This window comes from Oratosquilla oratoria, chromosome 13 (genome assembly GCF_046742065.1).
Source record: "Oratosquilla oratoria isolate Oo_2021 chromosome 13, ASM4674206v1, whole genome shotgun sequence".
NCBI classification, from domain to species: Eukaryota; Metazoa; Arthropoda; class Malacostraca; order Stomatopoda; family Squillidae; genus Oratosquilla; species Oratosquilla oratoria.
The window spans coordinates 21,511,909-21,536,065 of NC_134789.1; the positions used below are offsets into that span (position 1 = coordinate 21,511,909).

The following is a 24,157-nucleotide window of genomic DNA, read 5'->3' on the forward strand; positions in this document are numbered from 1 at the left end:
TGAGGAAGGACGGGAGAGGACAGAAGACAGGGGTGAATGGAGAATGGTTGTATATGGATGATGTTGTGATGCATAAGGTGAAATGGGCGGAGGGATGGGGGGTGAGGTAGTATGTGTGAGCAAATTTTGATGCAGTCCAAAGGGATTTCTCCCCGTCTTCTCCTTTGTGCATGGGGGGACGGAGAGAGGGGGTCACCGATCTAATGAAGCGTCCTTGTTGTGGATGTGCTGTGTCTTGCGACACTGCTTCTGACCCAGGGCAGTGGACAAGGTGCAGGGATGACCTGTCATCCAGGAGGTGCTAAGATAGGAGGGAGGGTGGAGGGTTGTGGAGTGTATTTAGGGATGGAATGGGTGGGAATGATTTTATGCCTTTTCCTTTTTGGCTACCTCCCTTGTAAGGGGGAAGAAGCCTTGGTATATGTATGTATGTATGTTTCTTAGTTTGATGTATGTTTGCCTTTTTTCTTTTTTCCTTTTTTTCCATGCTTTGTTTCTTTTATCCTTAGCTTCACTACATTTTTTGTTGTACCAGTTCTTTATGTTTGTCCTTTCTGTTGTGGTACATATTTGATCACACCTTCATTATAAATTTCTTTTAGTATATTCTATTTCTCTTCCATCATTGTTTCATCATTTAGGAATTTTTCCCAGTTTGCATTTCAAAAGAATTTTTTTAAGTTTCTCAAAATTTTTGTTGTCGTACATTGGTCTTCCTATTCTATGTTTCTCCTCTCTTCTTAGGTCTTTATGCTCTTTTAGTTCAAATTCTACAAGTACATGGTCACTCTTTCCAATTGGTATTTTGTAATCTATTCTGTCTACAATTTCAGGTTCCAACGTAAGTATTAAATCCAATCTCGAGGGTTCCTCATTGTTTCTGTATCTGGTGTTTTCCTCCATCCACTGAGTCAATGTGTATTCAATGGTCATATCGAGTAATATGCTGCCCTATACATCCTCTCCACCCCTCACTGTCATTTCTTCCCAACTTATTTCTTTTGAGTTAAAATCACCCATAATTACTGTATTTCCTCCTTTCAGTATATCAGTTCATGTTTAGTATCCTCCAAAAATTTCAAATGATCGTGTTCTGTCCAGGACTGTGTTTTAGGGGGCACATACACTACTACAAATTTTCTACTTTTCATGTGGTTGTTTTCTACTTTTATCATAATTGATTCTACATTGTTTTTTCCTTCTGTTAACTTTGTCGCATACAAGTCTTTCCTGGTCAGAATTAGTACTCTCCCTCCTTGTTTTTCCTTTCGATTCTTCATCTAGCAGTTGTATAGTCCTTGTCCCACAGTGTTAGGTGGTAGATTACCTTTTAGTTTGGTTTCTACTATTCCTATTATGTCCAGTTTTTCTGATGCCAGGTAATCATTTAGTTCATTCAGTTCTGAAATCATCCCATCTATATTGGTATAGGCTAGTTTTAATTTTTTTCCTTCTCATCTTTTTCTGTCTGCTTTGTTTCCTTTTTTTTCGTGATATACCATTTTTTCAGTGTCAGATCCACCACTTTCCAAAAAAAAATAATTCTTTTCAGCCTCATTTCTTTTTTAATTTTTTTCCTTCACTTCTTTTCTAAACTCCTTTTCTTTTTCTTTTTCTTCATCACTCATTTCTTTATCCATATATTCTTGTGATTTTCACTGTTTGCTAGTTTTGCTGTTCTGGAGAGTACTTCATCTGCTATTATATGTGACCTAAGTTTAACTTTTAGTGGCCTAAATTTCTTTTCTTTTGAGTATCTACCCATTTCTTTACGTTTCCTTGATTTCTTTATCCAAGATTTGATTCTCCTCTTGAATCTCCCTCAGGATCTCTTTAGTAATTTCCTTTTCCTCTCTTTCTCTCTGATACCTAGGAACATTGTGCTTTTCTTTAGTACTGTAGATCACAATGCATCTTGTCCACTGTATCCCTAACCAAATTTCCTTTCTCTTTAATCACTTGGATTGCCGTTTCCTTCGCATTCTCCTTAACTTGTTATTCCACTATTTCCCTAAAAGATGATTTTTGACTTTGCTGTTCCACCTTCCACTGTTTCTTTAATTCTTGGAAGTCATTTTCTTTAATCTTTTCTTCCACTTTCTTGGTCAGTGTCTATATTTGATCTTTCATCTCTTTCTTTAATGCCTCATTCCTATTCATATATTCATTTTTCAATCTTATATTTTCTCCCATTATCCTATTCAGTTCCATTTTCAATTTGTCTATTTCCCTATTGTTTTCTTCATTGGCTTTTCTTAACATGACTACTTCTTCGGATATACTTTTGCATTCATTTTTCAATTCAATTATTTCATCTAACAGCTCATTTATTTCTCTATTTCTTATAATATTTTTATACCTGGGTTCTCTGTCCGTGTCTATCCCTCTATACATATTGCTATTGTCTCTGTTGAACCCTGAAAAGACATTTCTTTCAAACCTTTGATATGTCTATGGGTTTTTGTTTAGACACTTTTTTTTTTTTTTTCTCTCTCCTAATTACACCAAGTGGGGACTCAATGGTACTTACATCCAGGCATCTCCTTGCAGTTTCCTTTTCCCTAAATCCTTAGTTTATTTCATCCATCGTTGGCACTGATCTTGCAAATAGAATAGCTGTATGAAGATACAAAGACTACATTTTGGGTCACATTAACTACAACACTCCCTTCCCAAATGTAAACAACCAGACAGCACTTGGTTGGTACAAAATCGTCGTCGGTAACTCGCTAAACAACTTTACGGAGCGTATTTTGGGACATCCTTACTCAATCGTTGCTCGTGTAGAACTGAAGGAGTGATTGTGCCAACAACACTGTATGGGGCAGAAACATACATACATACATACATATATCAAAGGCTTTTTCCCCCTATATGGGGGGTAACCACAAAGAAAAAGGCATAGAAACCACTCCCTCTCGTTCCATTTCCTATATATTCCACTTTCCTCCACCCCCCTCCCTCCCTCCTGTCTTAGCACCTCCTGGATGATGGGTCATCCCTGCATCCTGTCCACTGCCCTGGGTCAGAAGTAGTGTCGCAAGACGCAGCGCATCCACAGCAAGGCCGCTTCATAAATTCGGCGACCCCCCCCCCTTCGTCCCCTCATGCAGAAAAGGAGAAGACGAGGAGAAATCCCTTTGTGCTGCGTCAATTTTCTTCTCACACGTACCTCCCCACCCCCCACCCACTCCCCCTCATGTATCATAGCATCATCTATACACAACCCCTCTCCATTCACCCCTATCTTCTGTCCTCTCCCGTCCTTCCTCCACAGACATTCCTCTCTTGTAATTCCCTTATCACCCCATCCATCCATCTCATCCTAGGCCGCCCCCTCATATTCATTCATTCCACCTCTACCTTCCACACCTCTTTTACTAATCTTTCTTCACTCATTCTTTCCATGTGTCCAAACCATCCCAATACCCTTTCATCAACACTATCTCCCAGTTCCCTTTCCACCCCTGTTCTCCTCACCTCCTCATTTCTTACTCTATCCAGCCTAGTAACCCCTATCATACTTCTCAGACACCTCATCTCAAACACATTCAAACTCCTTCTCTCTTCCTCTTTCATGTTCCATGTTTCTGCCCCGTACAATGCTGTTGGCACAATCACTCCTTCATACAGCCTCCTCTTAGCATCCATTCCCAGATGTCTATTTCTCATTACACTTTTCAATCCACCAAGGCATTTACTCACTTATCTCAATCTACATTCTACCTCCACCCCCACTCCTCCCTTTCCTGCCACATTCGCACCCAAATATCTAAAACTATCCACTTCCTCCAGTCTTTCACCCTTAATGCTCACCTCCAGCCTGCTGTCACTCTCTCCCCTTGTACATCTCATCACCTTACTTTTACCCACATATCTTCAGCTTCCTTCTTTCACACACCTTCTCAAACTCTGTCACTAACTTCTTCAATCCCTCCTCTGATCCTGCTACAAGCGCAGTGTCGTCAGCAAACAACAGCTGGCTCACCTCCCACTTTTCTCCATTTTCTTTAATCATCTCCAACCCCTGATCCACTACCCTTGCATTCACCTCTCGCACCACCCCATCCATGTAAAGATTGAACAGCCAGGGTGACATAACACATCCCTGACGAAGTCCCACCTTTACCTCAAACCATTCACTCTCTCCATTACTAATCCTAACACAAGCTCTACTACTCTTGTAAAAACTCTTGACTGCTCTTAACAGCTTTCCTCCTATCCCATATATCTGCAGTACATCCCACAGTGCCTTCTTATCCACCCTGTCATAAGCCTTTTCAAGATCCATAAAAGCCCAAAAGACATCCTTACCTTTTCCTATTAGCTTTCTCACATATCTGTCTTACCACAAAGATCTGATCTACACAGCCACTACCTGTCCTAAACCCGCACTGTTCCTCACCAATTACTCCCTCTCTTCCTCTCCTAATCCTCTCAATCAAGACCCTCCCATACGCCTTCCCAACTACACTCAACAAGCTGATCCCTCTGAAACTACTACACTCACACTTGTCCCCTTTTCCCTTGTAAAGCAGAACTATACAGGCACTCCTCCAGTCCTTTGGCACTCTACCCTCTCTCAAACAAACATTAAACAACCTCACCAGCCAGTCCACCATCACTGTACCTCCTTTTTTTTAGACATTCTGCATGGCATCCATCCAGACCAGGTGTCTTACCTGCTCTCATCATCTCAACAGCTGCTTACACTTCATCCTTCCCTATTTCTCCTCCATTTTCCTCACTCATCACACACATTTTCTTAGCGCTTCCCACTGCAATGACCTTTCCCTCCCTATCCTCCTTCACATTTGGCAACTCCCTAAAATACTCTGCCCACCTTCCTCTCACTGCCTTCTCTTCCACTATCATCTCTCCATCTGCACCTTTTACCTTTTCCTCTCTACTTGATTCGCCTCCTTTTTCTTTTTTAATTTCCTTCCAAAACATCTTTTTATTGCTTTCAAAATTTTCTGTCATACTCTTACCCCATTTCACATCTGCTCTCCTGTTTGCTTCCTTTATCTTATGCTTAGCTTCCTTTCTCTTTACTTTGTACCTCTCATACGATTCCCTCGTCCTAATCTGCAGCCAATCTATGAATGCCTGCTTCTTTTCTTCTACACATTTCTTTGCTTCTTCATCCCACCACTCACTACCCTTCCTTCTTTTTCCTCCCGCCCTCCTTGTTCCACACACCATCTTTGTACACCTTATGACTCCCTCCTTAAACCATCCCCATTCCTCCTCCACTCCTAGTTCTACTCTATCCTTTACTCCCTCCCACTCCTCTTTCAGTTTCTTCTTAAGCTCACTCTCCTGTTTTTCCTCATTTAAGCAGTTCACTCTAAGTACCTCCCTACCTTCTGTCCTTTTCCTCTTTCTCCACCTATTCTCCACTTTCATTTTACCTTCCACCAGAAAATGATCTGATATTCCCCCGCTCTCTCCCCTTAGAATATGTACATCCTTAACTCTTCCTACCATACTCCTGGTCACCACTATATAGTCCATTAATGCTCTATCTGCCACCCTTCCATCCACCACTCTCTCCCATGTGTACTTATGCTTGACTTTCTTCTTAAATACTCTATTAGCTATCATCAACTCTCAAGACACATCACCATCATTTCTCCACTACGATTTTTACCGGGAACTCCATACTTCCCAATCACTCTGTCTATTGGCTCATTTCCTACCCTAGCATTAAGGTCTCCCAATACAAATACATTGACATTTCTCCCTAATCCCTCTATACACTCATTTATATCTACCCAAAAAGCCTCCCTTCCTCTACGCTCTTCTCACTACCAGGTCCATACGCACTTACAAAAACCCACATCTCCCTTCCCAGCTTCTCCTTCATCCACATCAACCTTGATGAAACCTCCTTCCACTCCACTACCTGCTTACTTATCTCTTCACTTACTAGTATAGCCACCCCTTCTCTCCCTCGTCCCCTCTTCACTCCTGAGTACCTCCCAGCTACACTCCCAAACTCACAGTTGCCCTTTCCTTTCATTTTAGTTTCACTCAAAGCCAGTACATCCATCTTTCTTCTCACAAACATACTGCCAATCTCTTCCCTCTTACTCTCATCTGTACCACATCCATGCACATTAAAAGACCCCCTTGAGGTACATACATACATACATACATATACCAAGGCTTTTTCCCCCTTCCAAGGGAGGTAGCCAAAATGGGAAAGGCATAAAAACACTCCCACCCATTTCATCCCTAAATACACTCCACACCCCTCCCACCCTCCCTCTCATCTGAGCACCTCCTGGATGACGGGTCATCCCTGCACCCTGCCCACCGCCCTGGGTCAGAAGCAGTGTCGCAAGACACAGCACATCCACAGCAAGGCCGCTTCATTTAATCGGCGACCCCCCCTCTCAGTCCCCCCTTGCATATAAGGAGAGGACGGGGAGAAATCCCTTCGGGCTGCGTCAAAATTTACTCACACATACTACCCCACCCCCCGCCCATTCCTCCTCATGCAATCACAACATCATCCATATACAACCATTCTCCACTCACCTCTGTCTTCCGTCCTCTCCCTTCCTTCCTCAACAGACATTCCCCTCTTCCCCAAAGCCCCCTTCACCCCATCCATCCACCTCATCCTAGGACGTCCCCTCATGTTCACTCCCTCCACATCTGCCTTCCATACCTCTTTTACTAGTCTTTCTTCACTCATTCTTTCCATGTGTCCAAACCATCCCAATATTCTTTCATCAACCCTATCTCCCAAATCCTTTTTCACCCCTGTTCTCCTCCTCACCTCCTCATTTCTCACTCTATCCAGCCTAGTAATCTCCACCATACTTCTCAGACACCTCATCTCAAACACATTCAAACTCCTTCTCTCTTCTTCTCTTATGTTCCACGTTTCTGCCCCATACAGTGCTGTTGGCACAATCACTCCTTCATACAGTTTCCTCTTCACATCCATTCCCAAATGTCTATTCCTCATTACACTCTTTAATCCACCAAGGCATTTACTCGCTTCTCTCAATCTACATTCTACCTCCACCTTCACTCCACCTTTTCCTGCTACACTTGCACCCAAGTATCTAAAACTATCCACTTCCTCCAGTCGCTCTCCCTTAATGTTCACTTCCAGTCTACTGCCACTTTCACCCCTTGTACATCTCATCACCTTACTTTTACCCACATTTATCTTTAGCTTTCTTCTATCACATACTCTCCCAAACTCTGCCACCAGCTTCCTCAATCCCTCCTCTGACCCTGCCACAAGCGCAGTGTCGTCCGCAAACAACAGCTTGCTCACCTCCCACTTTTCTCCATTTTCTTTAACCATCTCCAATCCCTGACCCACTACCCTAGCATTCACCTCTCGCACCACCCCATCCATGTATAAGTTGAACAGCCAGGGCGACATAACACATCCTTGACGAAGTCCCACCTTTACTTCAAACCACTCACTCTCTCCATTTCTAATCCTGACACAAGCTCTACTACTCTCATAAAAACTCTTGACAGCTCCCAAAAGCTTTCCTCCTATCCCATAAATCTGCATAACCTCCCACAGTGCCTTTCTGTCTACCCTATCATAAGCCTTTTCCAGATCCATAAAAGCCCAAAAAACATCCTTCCCCTTTCCTATAGCTTTCTCACATATCTGTCTTACCACAAAGATCTGATCTACACAACCTCTACCTGTCCTAAATCCACACTGTTCCTCACCAATTACTCCTTCTGTTCCTCTCCTAATCCTCTCAATTAAGATCCTCCCATAAGCCTTCCCTACTACACTTAACAGGCTAATCCCTCTGAAACTACTACATTCACACTTGTCCCCTTTTCCCTTGTAAAGACGAACTATACAGGCACTTCTCCAGTCCTCCGGTACTCTACCCTCTCTCTCCAGCACACATTAAATATCCTCACCAACCAGTCCACCATCACTGAACCTCCCTTTTTCAGACATTCCCCCCTTAAGGTACTGGTTGGAAAACTCCCAGACCCTCTTATGCCTTTTCTCTTGTTTTTAGGAATGTCCCCGTTTCAGGGCTACAGGTAGTAGGACTCCTAATCCCATCCCCCGTCCCTTTTTTTTTTTTGCCTTTTACGACTCAAGTGGGAAAACTTGGTGGTAGCATTCTCTTCCCCCACCACAGGGTTGGCGAAAACAGAAAATGAATTCTCAGAGAAATGGTACAGGACAACAACAAGGGGTTGGGGGACTGCATAACGGAGGGACAGTCATAGTATAAAAGTGTCATCATTTCTCTATGAAGAGTTTTCCTCTATCATAGACAAAATGATGTGTAGCTCTGGTCCGTAGGGGCGCCCCATATAGACCCTAAAGTATCAACTGCATGCTACTTTGCCACAATAACATGCAGCCAATACCCCAGACGGCTAGACATAGAACATAAGAGAGGAAAAGTTTAAGTATGTTTGAGATGCAATGCCTGAGAAGTATGATAGGGGTTACTAGGCTGGATAGAGTGAGAAACGAGATGAGGAGGAGAGCAGGGATGAAAAGGAAGTTGGGAAATAGGGTTGATGAAAGAGTATTGGGATGGTTTGGACACGAAAAGAATGAGTGAAGAAATATCAGTAAAAGAGGGGTGGAAGGAGTGAACATATGGGTTGACCAAGGATTAGATAGATGGATGGGGTGAAAAGGGACATTGGGAAATAGGAGAATGTCTGTTGAGGAGGGAAGGGAGAAGACAGAAGACAGGGGTGAGTGGAGAATAGTTGTGTATGAATGATGCTGTGATACATGGAAGGGAGTAGGTCAGGGATGGGGGTGGTGAGGGAATATGTGTGAATGATATTTTGATGCAACCCGGATGGATTTCTCTCCATTTTCTCTTTTTCTGCATGAGAGGACAGAGAGTGGGGATCACCAATGAAATTAAGTGGCCTTGCTGTGGATGTGCTGTGTCTTGGTGCATTGCTTCTGACCCAGGTCAATGGGCAAAAGGCAGGAATGATCTGTCATTCAGGAGAAGCCAAGAAAAGAGGGAGGTGAGGGTGAATAGGAGTGGAGTATGTGAGGATGAAATAGGTGGGAGTGGATTTATGCCTTTGGCTACCTCCTTTGTAAAGGGGAAAAGGCCCTTGGTATATGATGATGATGACTACTTTTGTTACCCAACTCCCATCACCCTTACTCATTTTATTCCCAAGACATCTTTGATTCTTTTTAAAATTCTCCATCAAACACCTACCTCACATCCACTCTCCTCATGGCCAACTTTGCCTTGCATTTTTCATCTATCCTCTTTACTCTTTATCACTCATTTGCTTCCTCATTTCTCATTTACATCCATTCTTTATATGCTTACTTTTTCATCAACCCCCCCCCCCCTCCCTTCTTCATTCCATAATTCACTGCTTGTCTTCTTGTTTCTCATCCTAGACAGTGTCTTTGAGTGCACTTCAGCAATTCTTTCTTGAAACATCCCCATTCTTCCCCAGCTCCCATTTTTCCTTTGTCTTTTAGTACATCCCACATCTCCCTTAGCTTTGCCCAGCATTCCTACTCTTTCTCCTTGTTCAGCTTGCTCACTTTCAGCACCGCTGCCTTCCATATTTTCTTTCTCCACTGCCCATGCTCTGTGAATGTAGGGTTGTTTCAGACTCCTGCTGGCAGGAAGAAGAGGAGATAACAATTGATTGACACTTGCAGATTGTCCAATCCCCTTATGTGAAAAGGTGATAAAATTATATAAAAATTATATGTATCTGTGTCTATTTCTCATGGAATATGAGAAATAGACACAGATATATACATGACGGGGTGATGGCCGAGATGCAGGTATGACCTGTCATCCAGGAGGAGCCAAGATGAGAGGGAGGGAGGGGTGGTGAATGGAGGTGGAATGGATAGGAATGGAATTATTCCTTTTGACTTTGGCTACCTCCCTTGTAAGGGGGAAAAGGCTCTTGGTATATGTATGTATGTATGTGTGTTTGTAGACCAGTATTGTAGTCTGATGAGTTCAGTTTCACATTACAAAACCCTGGTATTCTGTTAAAATCACCCATTTATCATATGTTTTCTTTTGGTAAAATGTTTGTCCACTGTCATGTTCATAATATTTACAGGTTGAAGGAGTTACTGATTGTGTTTCTTCAATGGAGACATCAGGTTTATTATGTCGACAAGAGCCACTTGGTTTTGATCGACATGGGCGGAAGTACTGGTTCTTAGTGCGCAGAATTTTTGTGTAAGTTGTTTGTTGGATTTTTTCAGACCTGGCCACAGATTCAAACTACCCCAGAGGCAGCCACCATACAGAAGACACAGAACACTTCATACCAATGTCATACATTAACAATTCCCAGACAGGAACACAATATTTTTCCCCTGAGTGATTATTGGTTTTCCCTAGGGGCTGTTGCCAGTTTCCTGGAGGCTGTGAGTCTTCTGTAAGAGAGACTAGGGGCACTGGATTGATTGATTGATTGATTGATTGATATTACTGATTTGCAATTTAAGGATGAAATAAATTTTGTACATAAAAGCTGCTTTTGTAATATTTTCTCCAGTTACTGTGATTAAATGACCTAGTGGTAACTATATGTAGCAGATGAATCTGTAATTTGTCTGCTTTTCATATTTTAGTGAAACAGAAGAGGGTGAAGTCTGGTACTACACGACCAGGGCACAGTTAGAAGAGTTACTTAGTCTGCTGGATGGGGCTGACCTAGAGGATGGCCTTTATTCATCTCTCCTAGAGGTGTTATCAGAAATTCAGAAGCACATGAGCATCACAGAAAAAATCACAGAAGAGAACAAGGGGAGTAGAAAATCTTGTCTTGAGGTTGAAGATGGTAAGTAATTACTAAATATATTTACAGAAATATTGATGATCAGCATTTTTTAATTCATTTCGGTGAAAATGGCAGGTTGTTATTCATAAAGTCTGTATTTTTTTACAGATGAAGTCAGAAAAAGAATGAGAGAAAGAGAAGAGAGGAAATTAAAAGAAGAACAAGAAAAGGTTGATAGTATGGTAGAAGAGGTAAGTCTTGATGTTTGTTTGTTTACTTGAATGGAAGTGTGATATTGGTTATGTTCAGTCATACTTTTATGGCTATTGGATTGATTTGATCATGATGAAGTTTTTAATCCCTCAGATTAAAGAAGAAGATATCAAAATGGAAAAAGATGAGATAAAGATGGAAGTGGATGACTTTAAGGAAGAACATGGATCTGGCCTTGATCCAGTGACTGGTGAATTCAAAACGGAACCTTCATCAAATATGACCACAGGCAGTAAAACCATCACCACTACCATGACTGCAACCACTAAAGTTGAAGTGAAAAAGGAGGAGGATATGGATGATGATAAGAAAGAGGAAGAAGGAATCAAAACCAGGACCAAGACAGGAACAATTACCCCAAAGCAGTTTGCTGTGGATGACCTTCGCAGAAGACTTCCTGTTAATGAAGAAAAGGAGAAAAGGAAACTGGAAGAGGCTGGAGTCAAGAAGATGACTCAGGGGAAATTAGCTCAGATGCAAAACCCATGTTAGTTTTCATTTACATTTTTCATATGTTGAGTATTGTTTTGTTCATTTGCAGTTCTACATTTTGGTGACATACAAACAGTTCACGCCTTGACTGGCCATTTCCCTTTATAAATAGAGTATGGTTTATTTTATTTATCATACCCTTTGTATATTATTTGATCTTGAATATATTGTACCTTTCCAGCACAACTGTACAGACTTGGGTGTGATGGTAAATTCAAGACTTTTGTTAACCAGTACAGTACCAACACACTTGCACTCAACAAGCTCCAACACAATGAGGAAAGGGACAAGAAACGTCATCTGTCACACAAGTTTAGCCTTACTAGTACTGCAGATTTTAAATGGAATGGTGTTATATATGGTAAGTGGGTTCTTTAAGTATTAAGTGTTAGTCTAGGTAGATACATTGTAGAACCAGTGATAGGTACCTGCAAATGGTTGCCTTATCAGATGGGCATCAGAGGAATAATTTCCCAGCTTCTTGTTGTCTTCAAAACCCATCAATCCCTTCATCTCTATATGTATGTGCAGCTATAATGGGCTGATACTTGGTTTCTAGACTCTGCTTAACCTCTTCCATATGATGACACCTATGTAGGTGGTTTAAGGATGCTGGTGTCAGTGTTTTGATTATACAGTCAACTCCCTGTTAATGCGAGGGTTATGTTCCTGGAGATGTCATGTTAATGGATATTGTGTTAACAGAACATAATTTCTCCATAAGAGATAATGGTAATAGTGTGGGTTACGTTCCTGGAAAATGGGAAAGTCTGTCTATTTTGGGATTTTATTACTAAAAATCCTAAACACACTATTAATAAATTTGAAGGTTACAGAAACAATAAAAACACACATTCTTACTATATTGGTATTTATTGTGTGGTAAAATAACATTTTTTATGCATGTAAACATTATGACGCATCACTACCATCACTGTCGCTTGCCATGCTCCCGTCCCCAACCTCACTCCCCTCTCCTTCCTCACCCCACTCTGCCTCCTCACTCTGCTCTCCCTCCTTGCCTCGCCCTGCCTCCTCACCTCCCTCTCCCTCCTCACCTCGCCCTGCCTCCTTTTCCTTGACTGTCTTTTTTTTTTAAAGAATTGGTGGAGTTTCGTCTGCATTGTCTTTTTCTTCTTTTGATCTAACATCACTTTGTAACAGTTCAGCTCTGACATAACTTTTCAGGCCACTGTTGCACTTCTGTTAATATTCAGATCTTTAGCTTCTAAGATATCCAGTTCTTCTCGTATAAACGAAAGTGCTTTTTCGAGATCACTTTTGGTCAAGACTCTCTCAGGCTTTGGGGTTTCTGATATAAAGCCAAGATGCAGCTGCCTCCAACTCTACATTCTGTATCGTCTCCTTCTCTAACAGTTCTTCGTTAGTCAGCTCCCGTGAAGACACAAGAACAAACAAAATTAGTTTAGTGTGCCGTAAATTGTGAGTTGGTGACATGATTTTCTTTTTTGTTCTGGTGCACGAAAAAAACGAGCGTTTACAATCTCGGTAAAAAATTTCAAAGCTTTCATGACTAATAATCAACATCCATACATACACACCTTCAATGCTTGTCGATTTTCCGAGTGGTAGACAAGGGCAGGTTTCAGCTTGCAGTCTCCCTCTGCATTGGTACTGAACAAGAGTGTAAGATGATCCTTGGAGACTTTAAATCCAGGTGCAGTCGTCTCCTCAACTGAGATATAGGTCTGGTTAGGCAGTTTTTTCCAATATAGACCTGTCTCATCTATATTAAAAATCTGCTTGGAAGTGTAGCCACCTTCCTCGATGATGGTCTTGAGGGTAACCAGATACATTTTGGCTGCTTCCACATCGGCAGATGCAGCTTCCCCAGTCATTTTGAGATTGTGGAAACCATATCATTTCTTGAACCTGGAGAACCACCCAGAACTACCATTGAAGGTCTTGGCTTTGTCTTGGTCTTCCTCATTCTCGTCTTGCACATCCTGGTAGAGACTTAACCCGTTAACTCCGATATGCCGCCCGGGAGGCAGCACTGGGGAGAACTGATATGCCGTTCGGGCGGCCCGATATTCAACCCCTTACAGAAATCGCTCTAGATTTGGTAGTGCTTTCATACTTTTAGGGAAGTTTGTCTGACTTGTCAACACAGCCCAGAGAATGCTATGATGCCAGTTAGTGCTTTCATACACGCGGTAGAGCGTCGATACACGTGGTGACTCGGGAGTGCTTTTTGCATCTTATTTATTGGGATTATCTACCTCAATCAGTGTGATATTAGTGTAAACATGCCTCAAGGAACTAAGAGGAAACTTGTATGTGTGGGCGTGGTTGCGTAAAAACAACACATTACGCAATAGTGTGTACAAAATCAGCCATGCACAGAAAGACTCATACACCTTCAACCACTCTTCCTTGTCGCCAAATCCACCAAATAATTTTTTCTGCATGTTTATGGTGTCCCTAAAAACTTGCTCTATCTATCTGGTGCAAAAGGTGCTTGAAACCAAACTGCGCTGATACCAACCATCATGCAGGATTGGCTGAGCACGCCGTAGCACACCGCCCGAGTCTGGTAGTAAAAGTTGCCGCTACTGACTTTCACCAGATTTACAACTTCCGACCTTTCTCATGGCCATCCTAGAGTGGGTATATGATTTTTATGTGTCTTGGCCGATGCACCTGAGAATTCCAAAGAAGTTAAGGATAATTTTATTCAATTTGGTAAGACTCGATTTTTCGGTCATAAATTTGTCATCAGAGATGAATTGATTTGAGGGGTCATCAGATTTTACGGGTTAAAGCTTTAGCTTGTATGATGGCCATGCTGATAGGGACATTATGCTTGTTTTGGTTTTGGATCCATTGTGCTAGTAACTTCTCCATCCTCTCCATCTCCATGGATCTTGCTCGGAAACATTGTGAAGAGGAGGCTGATGTACCAGCAACAGAACTGGCTCTGATCTTGTCAGCAGTCGCCCTGATGGTCCACAAAGTGCTCTCATTCAGTCCAATAGCATGAACAACAACAGAAGTTCATTCACCCCGATCATAATGATCCAACACTTCTAACTTCTTTTCTATGGACACAAGTTTTCTTGACCTCTTTGCCGCACTCTCCTTTGGGGTACCAGGATGCTTGGGTGCCATAGTACACAAATATATGTAACACAAAACTTTGATAAAATTGTTAATGAGTTCCACACGTGAGGGCTGGCTTCACACTGAGGACAAAAGGCAGAGAGTGGGAGCATGGGAGTCAGAGTGTCTCTCCCACACTCTGGCGGCGAGATATTCAACTACAGTAGGTGGGAAATTCAACTCGCATAACATCGGACATTTCGTGTTATCAGAATATATAGTAATAGATTTTAAGTCGTGTAAGACCGAAATCGTGTTAACAGAACTCGTGTTAATGGAGAGTTGACTGTATTTTGTAGTTGTAGCTGAGTAACCCCCAAATTCTGTGAACTGGCTTATCATGTTTTCTGGGTTTGTTATAATTCATGCCTTTACTTTTTTTTTTTAGAAATGTGCCCTTTGGGGCTACAGGGAGAAGGATCCCTTGTCCTATCCCCATCCCATTTTTGCCGCCTTATATGACTCAAGTGGAAATACTTAGTGGCATTCTTTTCCCCCACCACAGTGTTCGGCAAAATGGGAAAATAAATATTCAGAGAAATGGTACAGGACAGTAACAAGAGTGGGGGGGATAGCATATTGCAGTATAATGAAGTATCATCATTTCTCTATGAATAGAGATTTCCTCTACACATGGGAGAGAGTGGTGGATGGAAGGGTGGTATATAGAGCATTAATGGACTATATAGTGGTAACCAGGAGAATGGTAGGAAGAGTTAAGGATGTACATGTTCTAATGGGAGAGAGTAGGGGTATAAAAGATCACTTTTTGGTGGAAGGTAAGTTGAAAGTGGAGGATAGATGGAGAAAGAGGAAAAGGACAGAAAGTAGGTAGGTGCTTAAAGTGAACTGTTTAAATGAGAAAGAAAAGGAGTACAAAAAGAAGCTGAGAGAGGAGTGGGAGGGAGTGAGGATAGAGAAGAACTAGGAGTGGAGGAATGGGGATGTTTCAAGGAGGGAGTCACAAGGTGTGCAAAGATGGTGTGTGGAACAAGGAGGATGGGAGGAAATAGAAGGAAGGGTAGTGAGTGGATGGATGAGGAAGCAAAGAAGGTTGCAGAAGAGAAGAAGCAAGCATTCACAGATTGGTTACAAAATAGGAGGAAAGAATCATATGAGAGGTGCAAAGAAAAAAGAGAAGTAAAGTATAAGCTAGAGGAGGCAAAGAGGAGAGCAGATGTGAAATGGGGTAAGGTTATTACAGAAAATTTTGAAAGTAATAAAAAGATGATTTGGAAGGAAATTAAGAGAGGAATAGAAGGTGAATCAAGTAGAGAAGAAAGGTAAAAGGTACAGATGGAGAGATGATAATGGAAGAGAAGGCAGTAAGAAGATGAGTAGAGTATTTAAGAGAGTTGCTAAATGTGAAGGAGGATAGGGAGGGAAAAGTAGTTGCAGTGGGAAGTGCTAAGAAAATGAGAGTGATGAGTGAGGAAAATGGAGGAGAAATAAGGAAGAATGAAGTGAAGGCAGTTATTAAGAAGATGAGAGCAGGTAAGGCATCTGGGAAAGATGGGTGTCATGCAGGTTGTCTAAAAAATGACATACAGTGATGGTGGACTGGCAGGTGAGGCTATATGATGTTTATTTAAGAGAGGGATAGAGTGCTGGAGGACTGGAGGAGTGCCTGTATAGTTCCACTTTACAAGGGAAAGGGGGACAAGTGTGAATGTAGTAGTTTCAGAGGGATCAGCTTGTTGAGTGTAGTTGGGAAGGCTTATGGGAGGGTCTTGAGAGGATTAGGAGAGGAACAGAGTGAGTAATTGGTGAGGAACAGTGTGAGTTTAGGACATGTAGGGTTTGTGTGGATCAGATTTTTGTGGTAAGACAAATATGTGAGAAAGCTTTGGGAAAACGTTAGGATTTTTGGGAGGCCTTTATGGATTTGGAAAAAGGCTTATGACAGTAAACAGCAATTCATTGTGAGAGGTATTGCAGATATATGGGATAGGAGGAAAGCTTTTAAGATCAGTCAAGAGTTTTTATGAGAGTAGTAGAACTTCTGTTAGAATCAGAAATGAAGAGAGTGAATGTTTTGAAGTAAGGGTGGGGTGTCGCCAGGGATGTGTTATGTAGCCTTGGGTGTTCAATTTATACATGGATGGGATGGCGTGAGTGGTAAATGCAAGGATAATGGGACGGGGATTGGATATAGTGAAAGAAAATAGAGAAAAGTGGGAGATAAGCCAATTGTTGTTTACTGATGACACTGCACTTGAAGCAGGATCTCAGGAGGGATTGAGGAAGTTAGTGACAGAGTTTGGGAAGGTGTGTGAAAGAAGTAAGTTGAAGATAAATGTGGGTAAAAGTAAGGTGATAGATGTACAAGGGGAGAAAGTGGCAGCAAACAAGAAGTGAGTATTAAGGGAGAGAGACTGGAGGAAGTGGATATTTTTAGATACTTGGGTGTGAATGTAGCGCGAAAGGAAGGAGTGGAGATGGAGGTAGAATGTAGATTGAGAGAAGCGAGTAAATGCCTTGGGGGATTGAAAAGTGAAGTGAGAAATAGACATTTGGTGATTGTGCCAACAGCACTGTATGGAGCAGAAACATGGAACATAGGAGAGGAAGAGAGGAGTTTGAATGTGTTTTGAGATGAGGTGCCTGAGAAGTATAATAGGGTTTACTAGGCTGGATAGAGTGAAAGATTTGGAAGGAGGAGAACAGGGGTGGAAAGGGAAGTGGAGGATAGAGTTGATGAAAGAGTATTGGGATGGTTTGGACACATGGAAAGAATGAGTGAAGAAAGACTAGTAAAAGAGGTGTGGAAGGGAGATGTTGAAGGAGTGAACATGAGGGAGCAAGCAAGGATGAAATGGATGGATGGGGTAAAAGGGGCATTGGGAAAGAGGGGAATGTGTTGATGAAGGATGGGAGAGGACAGAAGATAGGGGTGAATGGAGAATGGTTGTGTATGGAAGATGCTGTGATGCATGAAAGGGAGCAGGTGGGGGATGGGGGTGAGGGAATGTGTATGAAAAATAAATTGACAACACCCAGAGGGATTTCTCCCTGTCTTCTCCATTTCTGCATGAAGGGACAGAGAGGAGGGTTGCCGATTTAATGAAGTACCCTTGCTGTGGATGTGCTGTATCTTGTGACACTGCTTCTGACCCAGGGCAGTGGACAAGGTAGGGATGAGCTGTCATCCAGGAGGAGCCAAGATTAGAGGAAGGGAGGAGGGTGGGTGGGAATGAAGTATATGGGTATGGAATAGGTGGGAATAGATTTTATGCTATTGTTTAGGGTCTTGATTGGGAGTATTAGGAGAGGAAGAGAGGGAGTAATTGGTGAGGAACAGTGTGGGTTTAGGACAGGTAGAGGCTATGTAGATCAGATTTTTGTGGTAAGACATATGCGAGAAAGGTATAGGAAAAGGTGAGGATGTTTTTTGGGCTTTTATGGATTTGGAAAAGGCTTATGATAGGGTAGACAGTAAGTCACTGTGGGAGGTATTGCAGATATATGGGATAGGAGGAAAGCTGTTAAGAGCTGTCAATAGTTTTTACAAGAGTAGTAGAGCATGTGTCAGGATTAGAAATGGAGAGGGAGTGGTTTGAGATAAAGGTAGGACTTTGTCAGGGATGTGTTATGTCACCCTGGCTGTTCAATTTGTTCATGGATGGGGTAGTGCGAGAGGTAAATGCAAAGGTAGTGGGTCAGGGATTGGAGATGTTTAAAGAAAATGGAGAAAAGTGGGAGATAAGCCAACTGTTGTTGCAGGATCAGAGGAGGTATTGAGGAAGTTAGTGACAGTTTGGGAAAGTATATGAAAGAAGTAAGTTGAAGACAAGTGTGGGTAAAAGTAAGGTGATGAGATGTACAAGGGGTGAAAATGTCAGCAAACTGGAAGTAAGTATTAAGGAGAGAGACTGGAGGAAGTGGATAGTTTAAGATCCTTGGGTGTGAACGTGGCAGAAAAGGGAGGAGTGTAGGTGGAGGTAGAATGTAGATTGAGAGAAGTGAGTAAATGCCTTGGTGGATTAAAAAGTGTCATGAGAAATAGACATTTGGGAATGGATGCTAAGAGGAGATTATATGAAGGAGTGATTGTGCCAACAGCACTGTATGGAGCAGAAACATGGAACATAAGAGAGGAAGAGACAAGGAATTTGGATGTATTTGAGATGAGGTGTCTGAGAAGTATGATAGGGGTTACTAGGCTAGATAGAGTGAGAAATGAGAAGGTGAGGAGGAGAATGGGGGTGGAAAGGGAGCTGGGAGATAGGGTGGATGAAAGAGTATTGGGATGGTTTGGACATATGGAAAGAATGAGTGAAGAAAGACTAGTAAAAGGTGTGGAAGGAGTGAATGTGAGGGGGCGACCTAGGATGAGATGGATGGATGGGGTGAAAGGGGCATTGAAAAAGAGGGGAATGTCTGTTGAAGGACAGGAGAGTACAGAAGACAGGGGTGAATGGAGAATGGTCATATATAGATGATGTTGTGATTCATGAGGTGGAATGGGTGGGGGGTGGGGGAAGAGGGAGTATGTGTGAGAAAAATTTGACGCAGCCCGAAGGGATTTCTCCCCATCTCCTTTTCTGCATGACGGGACAGAGAGGGGGTGTTGCCGATATGATAATGCGGCCTTGCTGTGGATGTGCTGTACCTTGCAACACTGTTTCTGACCCAAGGCAGTGGGCAAGATGCAGGGATGATCCGTCATCCAGGAGGTGCCAAGATAAGAGGAAGGGAAGAGTAGTGGAGTGTGATAGGGATGGAATGGGTGGGAGTTTTTATTATGCCTTTTGTTTTTTTGGCTACCACCCCTGTAAGGTGGAAAAAAGCTTTTGGTATATGTATGTTTTTTGGCCACCTCCCTTGTAATGGAGGAAATCCTTTGGTATATGTATGTATGTATGTATTATTATTCAGTGAAAGATAATGAGTAATCCAGAAATGGCCTTCCATTTTATAGCTTGAGTATTCTGATGCATCAATCATTGTACCTCAGGTATCTGATATTGCACACAAGAATTCGACTCTTATACATACATATACCAAGGATTTTCCCCCTTACATGGGAGGTAGCCAAAAAGGAAAAGGCATAAAATCATTCCCACCCATTCCATCCCTGAATACACTTCACACCCCTCCACCCTCCCTCTTATTTTAGCACTTCCTGGATGACGAGTCATCCCTGCACCTTGTCCACTGCCCTGGGTCAGAAGCAGTGTCGCAAGACACAGCACATCCACAGCAAGGCTGCTTCATTAAATCGACGACCCCCCCTCTCCATCCCCCCATGCATAAAAGGAGAAGACGGGAAGAAATCCCTTTGGGCTCCGTCAAAATTTGCTCACACATACTACCTCAACCCCTATCCCCCCGCCCATTCTACCTCATGCATCACAACATCATCCATATACAACCATTCTCCATTCACCCCTGTCCTCTGTCCTTTCCCGTCCTTCCTCAACTGACATTCTCCTCTTCCCCAAAGCCCCCTTCACCCCATCCATCCACCTCATCCTAGGACGTCCCCTCATGTTCACTCCCTCCACATCTGCCTTCCATACCTCTTTTACTAGTCTTTCTTCACTCATTCTTTCCATGTGTCCAAACCATCCTAATATTCTTTCATCAACCCTATCTCCCAACTCCCTTTCCACCCCCATTCTTCTCCTCACCTCCTTATTTCTCACTCTATCTAGTCTAGTAACCCCCATCATATTTCTCAGACACCTCATCTCAAACACATTCAAACTCCTTCTCTCTTCCTCTCTTATGTTCCATGTTTCTGCCCCATACAGTGCTGTTGGCACAATCACTCTTTCATACAGTCTCCTCTTAGCATCTATTACCAAATGTCTATTTCTCATTACACTTATTAATCCACCATGGCATTCACTCACTTCTCTCAATCTACATTCTACCTCCACCTTCACTCCGCCTTTTCCTGCCACATTTGCACCCAAGTATCTAAAACTATCCACTTCCTCCAGTCGTTCTCCCTTAACCCCTTCCATACGGTGCCGCACACGTAGGCGTCATGAGGAGCAAGTGGCTTCGCGACGCTGCCATATCGGCGTCTTGATTATATTTATTGTAGTCCCCCCTGTGTTTTTACATTCTCTCTAATCTGCTCTTAATCCCATTCTCTGTGGTTTTCAAAATTCACGGGTGAAAGAGAGAACGATCTATATAAGCCGTGACTATATTTTATGATGCGAGTATTATTACGACACGTCGTACGGCTGGCATTGGCTGCTGCCCGCGAGATTTAAGTCCCGTACCGAAGTGGTTAATGCTCACTTCCAGACTACTGTCACTTTCACCCCTTGTACATCTCATCACCTTACTTTTACCCACATTTATCTTTAGCTTTCTTCTATCACATACTCTCCCAAACTCTGTCACCAGCTTCCTCAATCCCTTCTCTGATCCTGCCACAAGCGCAGTGTCGTCAGCAAACAACAGCTGGCTCACCTCCCACTTTTCTCCATTTTCTTTAACCATCTCCAATCCCTGACCCACTACCCTTGCATTTACCTCTCGCACTACCCCATCCATGTATAAGTTGAACAGCCAGGGCGATATAGCGCATCCTTGACGAAGTCCCACCTTTACCTCGAACCACTCACTCTCTCCATTTCTAATCCTGACACAAGCTCTACTACTCTCATATAAACTCTTGACAGCTCTTAACAGCTTTCCTCCTATCCCATATATCTGCATAACCTCCCATAGTGCCTTTCTGTCTACCCTATCGTAAGCCTTTTCCAGATCCATAAAAGCCCAAAAAACATCCTTCCCCTTTCCTATAGCTTTCTCACATATCTGTCTTACCACAAAAATCTGATCTACACAACCTCTACCCATCCTAAATCCACACTGTTCCTCACCAATTACTCCCTCTGTTCCTATCCTAATCCTCTCAATCAAGATCCTCCTGTAAGCCTTCCCAACTACACTTAACAAGCTAATCCCTCTGAAACTACTACATTCAGACTTGTCCCCTTTTCCCTTGTAAAGAGGAACTATACAGGCACTCCTCCAGTCCTCCGGCACTCTACCCTCTCTCCAGCAAACATTAAATAACCTCACTAGCCACTCCACCATCACTGTACCTCCTTTTTATAGACATTCTGCATGGCATCCATCCAGACCAGGTGCCTTATAGAAGAGATTAAAAGCTTTCTATCAAGTTTAATTGTAATTCCTCCCACTTTATAAGCTGGTGAGAGAAAAAGTCCCTCCACTCAAATGCAATGCAGACAGTATCCTAGTGTTTCTTCCTAGAGTGTTCTGTAAGAAGGCCTGAGTTTAGAAATAGAGTGTATAAATCAAGTTTTTATGGGAAGATGTGAGAACTATTCACCCAAGTGTATTGAGAGGGTTTGGGCATATGGAAGATATGAATGAGGAAAGACCAGCAAAAAGTATGGAAAGCAGATATGGGTAGAGTGAACTTGAATGAGAACCATGAATGAGTGGGGGATTGGGTGAAAGGGATATGGGATGTGTTATTTTTTAGGTTTGAAATATTTAAAGTAGTGCTAATGTATTTACTTTAATTTCTCCAGGAATAAAAAAAGTAATAATTTTAAAATTTGATTTATACAACAAAATAGTAACAAAGAAAGCACTTGGGTAACAGAACAGGTCTGTAAGATTCTAAAGGGAATTGACAACATCAAAAGTGACAACATTTTCACACTGAATGAAAATCAGACAAGAAACAATAGTCTCAAACTGTCAGGAATTAGATTTAATTTGGAAGTGAGTAGAAACGACTTCACCAACTGTGTAGTTAATGAATGAAATGAACTTCCTGCAGAGGCAGTGCAATGTAGTTCAGTTCAAAACTTTAAGAATCATTTAAATAAACACCTAAGCAAGATGCTGTAATGACTGTCATTTATTTTATATTATTTGTTTTGTTATCATTTGTTTGTTTATTATTATTTGCTTGATTTTCATTAGTAGTTATATGTCTATTATTATTTACTATTTACTATTTACCCTGTGGTGGGGGTATACCCTGTGGTGGGAGCAAAAGAATACTGCCACCAAGTATTTCCACTTAGATCATAAGAGGCGAGAAAAAAGGGACAGGGATTGGGACCAGGCATCCTTCTCCCTGTAGCCCCAAACGGGACATTACTAAAAAAAAATAAAGGCATAAGAGGGTCTAGTTTTCCAACCAGCACCCTAAGGTTTGGGTCTTTTAATATGCGTGGATGTGGTACAGATGAAAGTAAAAGGGAAGAGATAGGTAGTATGTTTGTGAGAAGAAAGAGGGATGTGTTGGCTTTGAGTGAAACTAAGTTGAGAGGGAAGGGCGAGTGTAAGTTTGGGAGTGTAATTGGGAGGTTATCAGGAGTGAAGAGAGGGCAAGGGAGAGAAGGGGTGGCTATGCTAGTAAGTGGAGAGATAGGTAAATGTGTAGTGGAGTGGAAGGAGGTTTCCTCAAGGGTAATGTGTAGTGGAGTGGAAGGAGGTTTCCTCAAGGGTAATGTGGATGAAGGTGAAACTGGGAAAGGAGATGTGGGTTTTGTAAGTGCATATGGGCCTGGTAGTGAGAAGAGTGTAGAAGAAAGGGAGGCTTTTTGGATAGATATAAATGAGTGCATAGAGGGATTAGGGAGAAATGTCAATGTAATAGTACTGGGAGACCTTAATGCTAGGGTAGGAAATGAAACAATTGATGGAGTGGTTGGGAAATGTGGAGTTCCAGGAAAGAATTGTAGTGGAGAGTTGATGGTGGAGATGTGTCTAGAAAGAGAGTTGATGATAGCAAATTCAGTGTTTCAGAAGAAAGTCAAGCATAAGTACACATGGGAGAGGGTGGTGGATGGAAGGGTGGTAGATAGAGCATTAATGGACTATGTAGTGGTAGATTGGAGTATAATAGGAAGAGTTAAGGATGTATATGTTCTAAGAGGAGAGGGTGGGGGAATATCAGATCATTTTTTGGTGGAAGGTAAGTTGAGAGTGGAGGATAGATGGAGAAAGAGGAAAGGGACTAAAGGTAGGGAGGTGCTTAGAGTGAACTCTTTAAATGAAAAGGAAAAGGAGGAGTACAAAAAGAAACTGAGAGAGGAGTGGAAGGGAGTGAAGGATAGAGTAGTGCTAGGGGTGGAGGAGGAATGGGGATGGTTCAAGGAGGGAGTTACAAAGTGTACAAAGATGGTGTGTGGAACAAGAAGGACAGGAGGAAATAGAAGGAAGGGTAGTGAATGGTGGGATGAGGAAACAAAGAAGGTTGTAGAAGAGAAGAAGCGAGCTTTCACAGATTGATTACAAGGGAGGGAGTCATATGAGAGGTACAAAGAAAAGAAAAGAGAAGTAAAGCACAATGTAAAGGAGGCAAAGAGGAGAGCAGATGTGAAATGGGGTAAGAGTATGACAGAAAAGGCTTACGACAGGGTAGACAGGAAGGTGATGGATGGGGTGAAGGGGGTTTTGGGGAAGAGGGGAATGTCTGTTGAGGAAGGACGGGAGAGGACAGAAGACTGGTGAATGGAAAATGGTTGTATATAGATGATGTGATGCATGA

General features: G+C 42.4%; 1 protein-coding gene across 3 annotated transcripts in view; it reads left to right on the top strand.

Annotated features, from left to right (window-relative positions):
• LOC143032340 (nucleosome-remodeling factor subunit NURF301-like) overlaps window positions 1-24,157 on the top strand; it is a 311,934-nt gene that overhangs the window by 33,008 nt on the left and 254,769 nt on the right. For all 3 annotated transcript variants that reach the window (XM_076196918.1, XM_076196919.1, XM_076196920.1), the window contains exons 3-7: window positions 10,096-10,217; window positions 10,616-10,824; window positions 10,933-11,015; window positions 11,131-11,524; window positions 11,711-11,890. In XM_076196918.1, coding sequence (XP_076053033.1) covers window positions 10,096-10,217; window positions 10,616-10,824; window positions 10,933-11,015; window positions 11,131-11,524; window positions 11,711-11,890 — 988 coding nt within the window. The remainder of the gene's footprint in view (window positions 1-10,095; window positions 10,218-10,615; window positions 10,825-10,932; window positions 11,016-11,130; window positions 11,525-11,710; window positions 11,891-24,157) is intronic.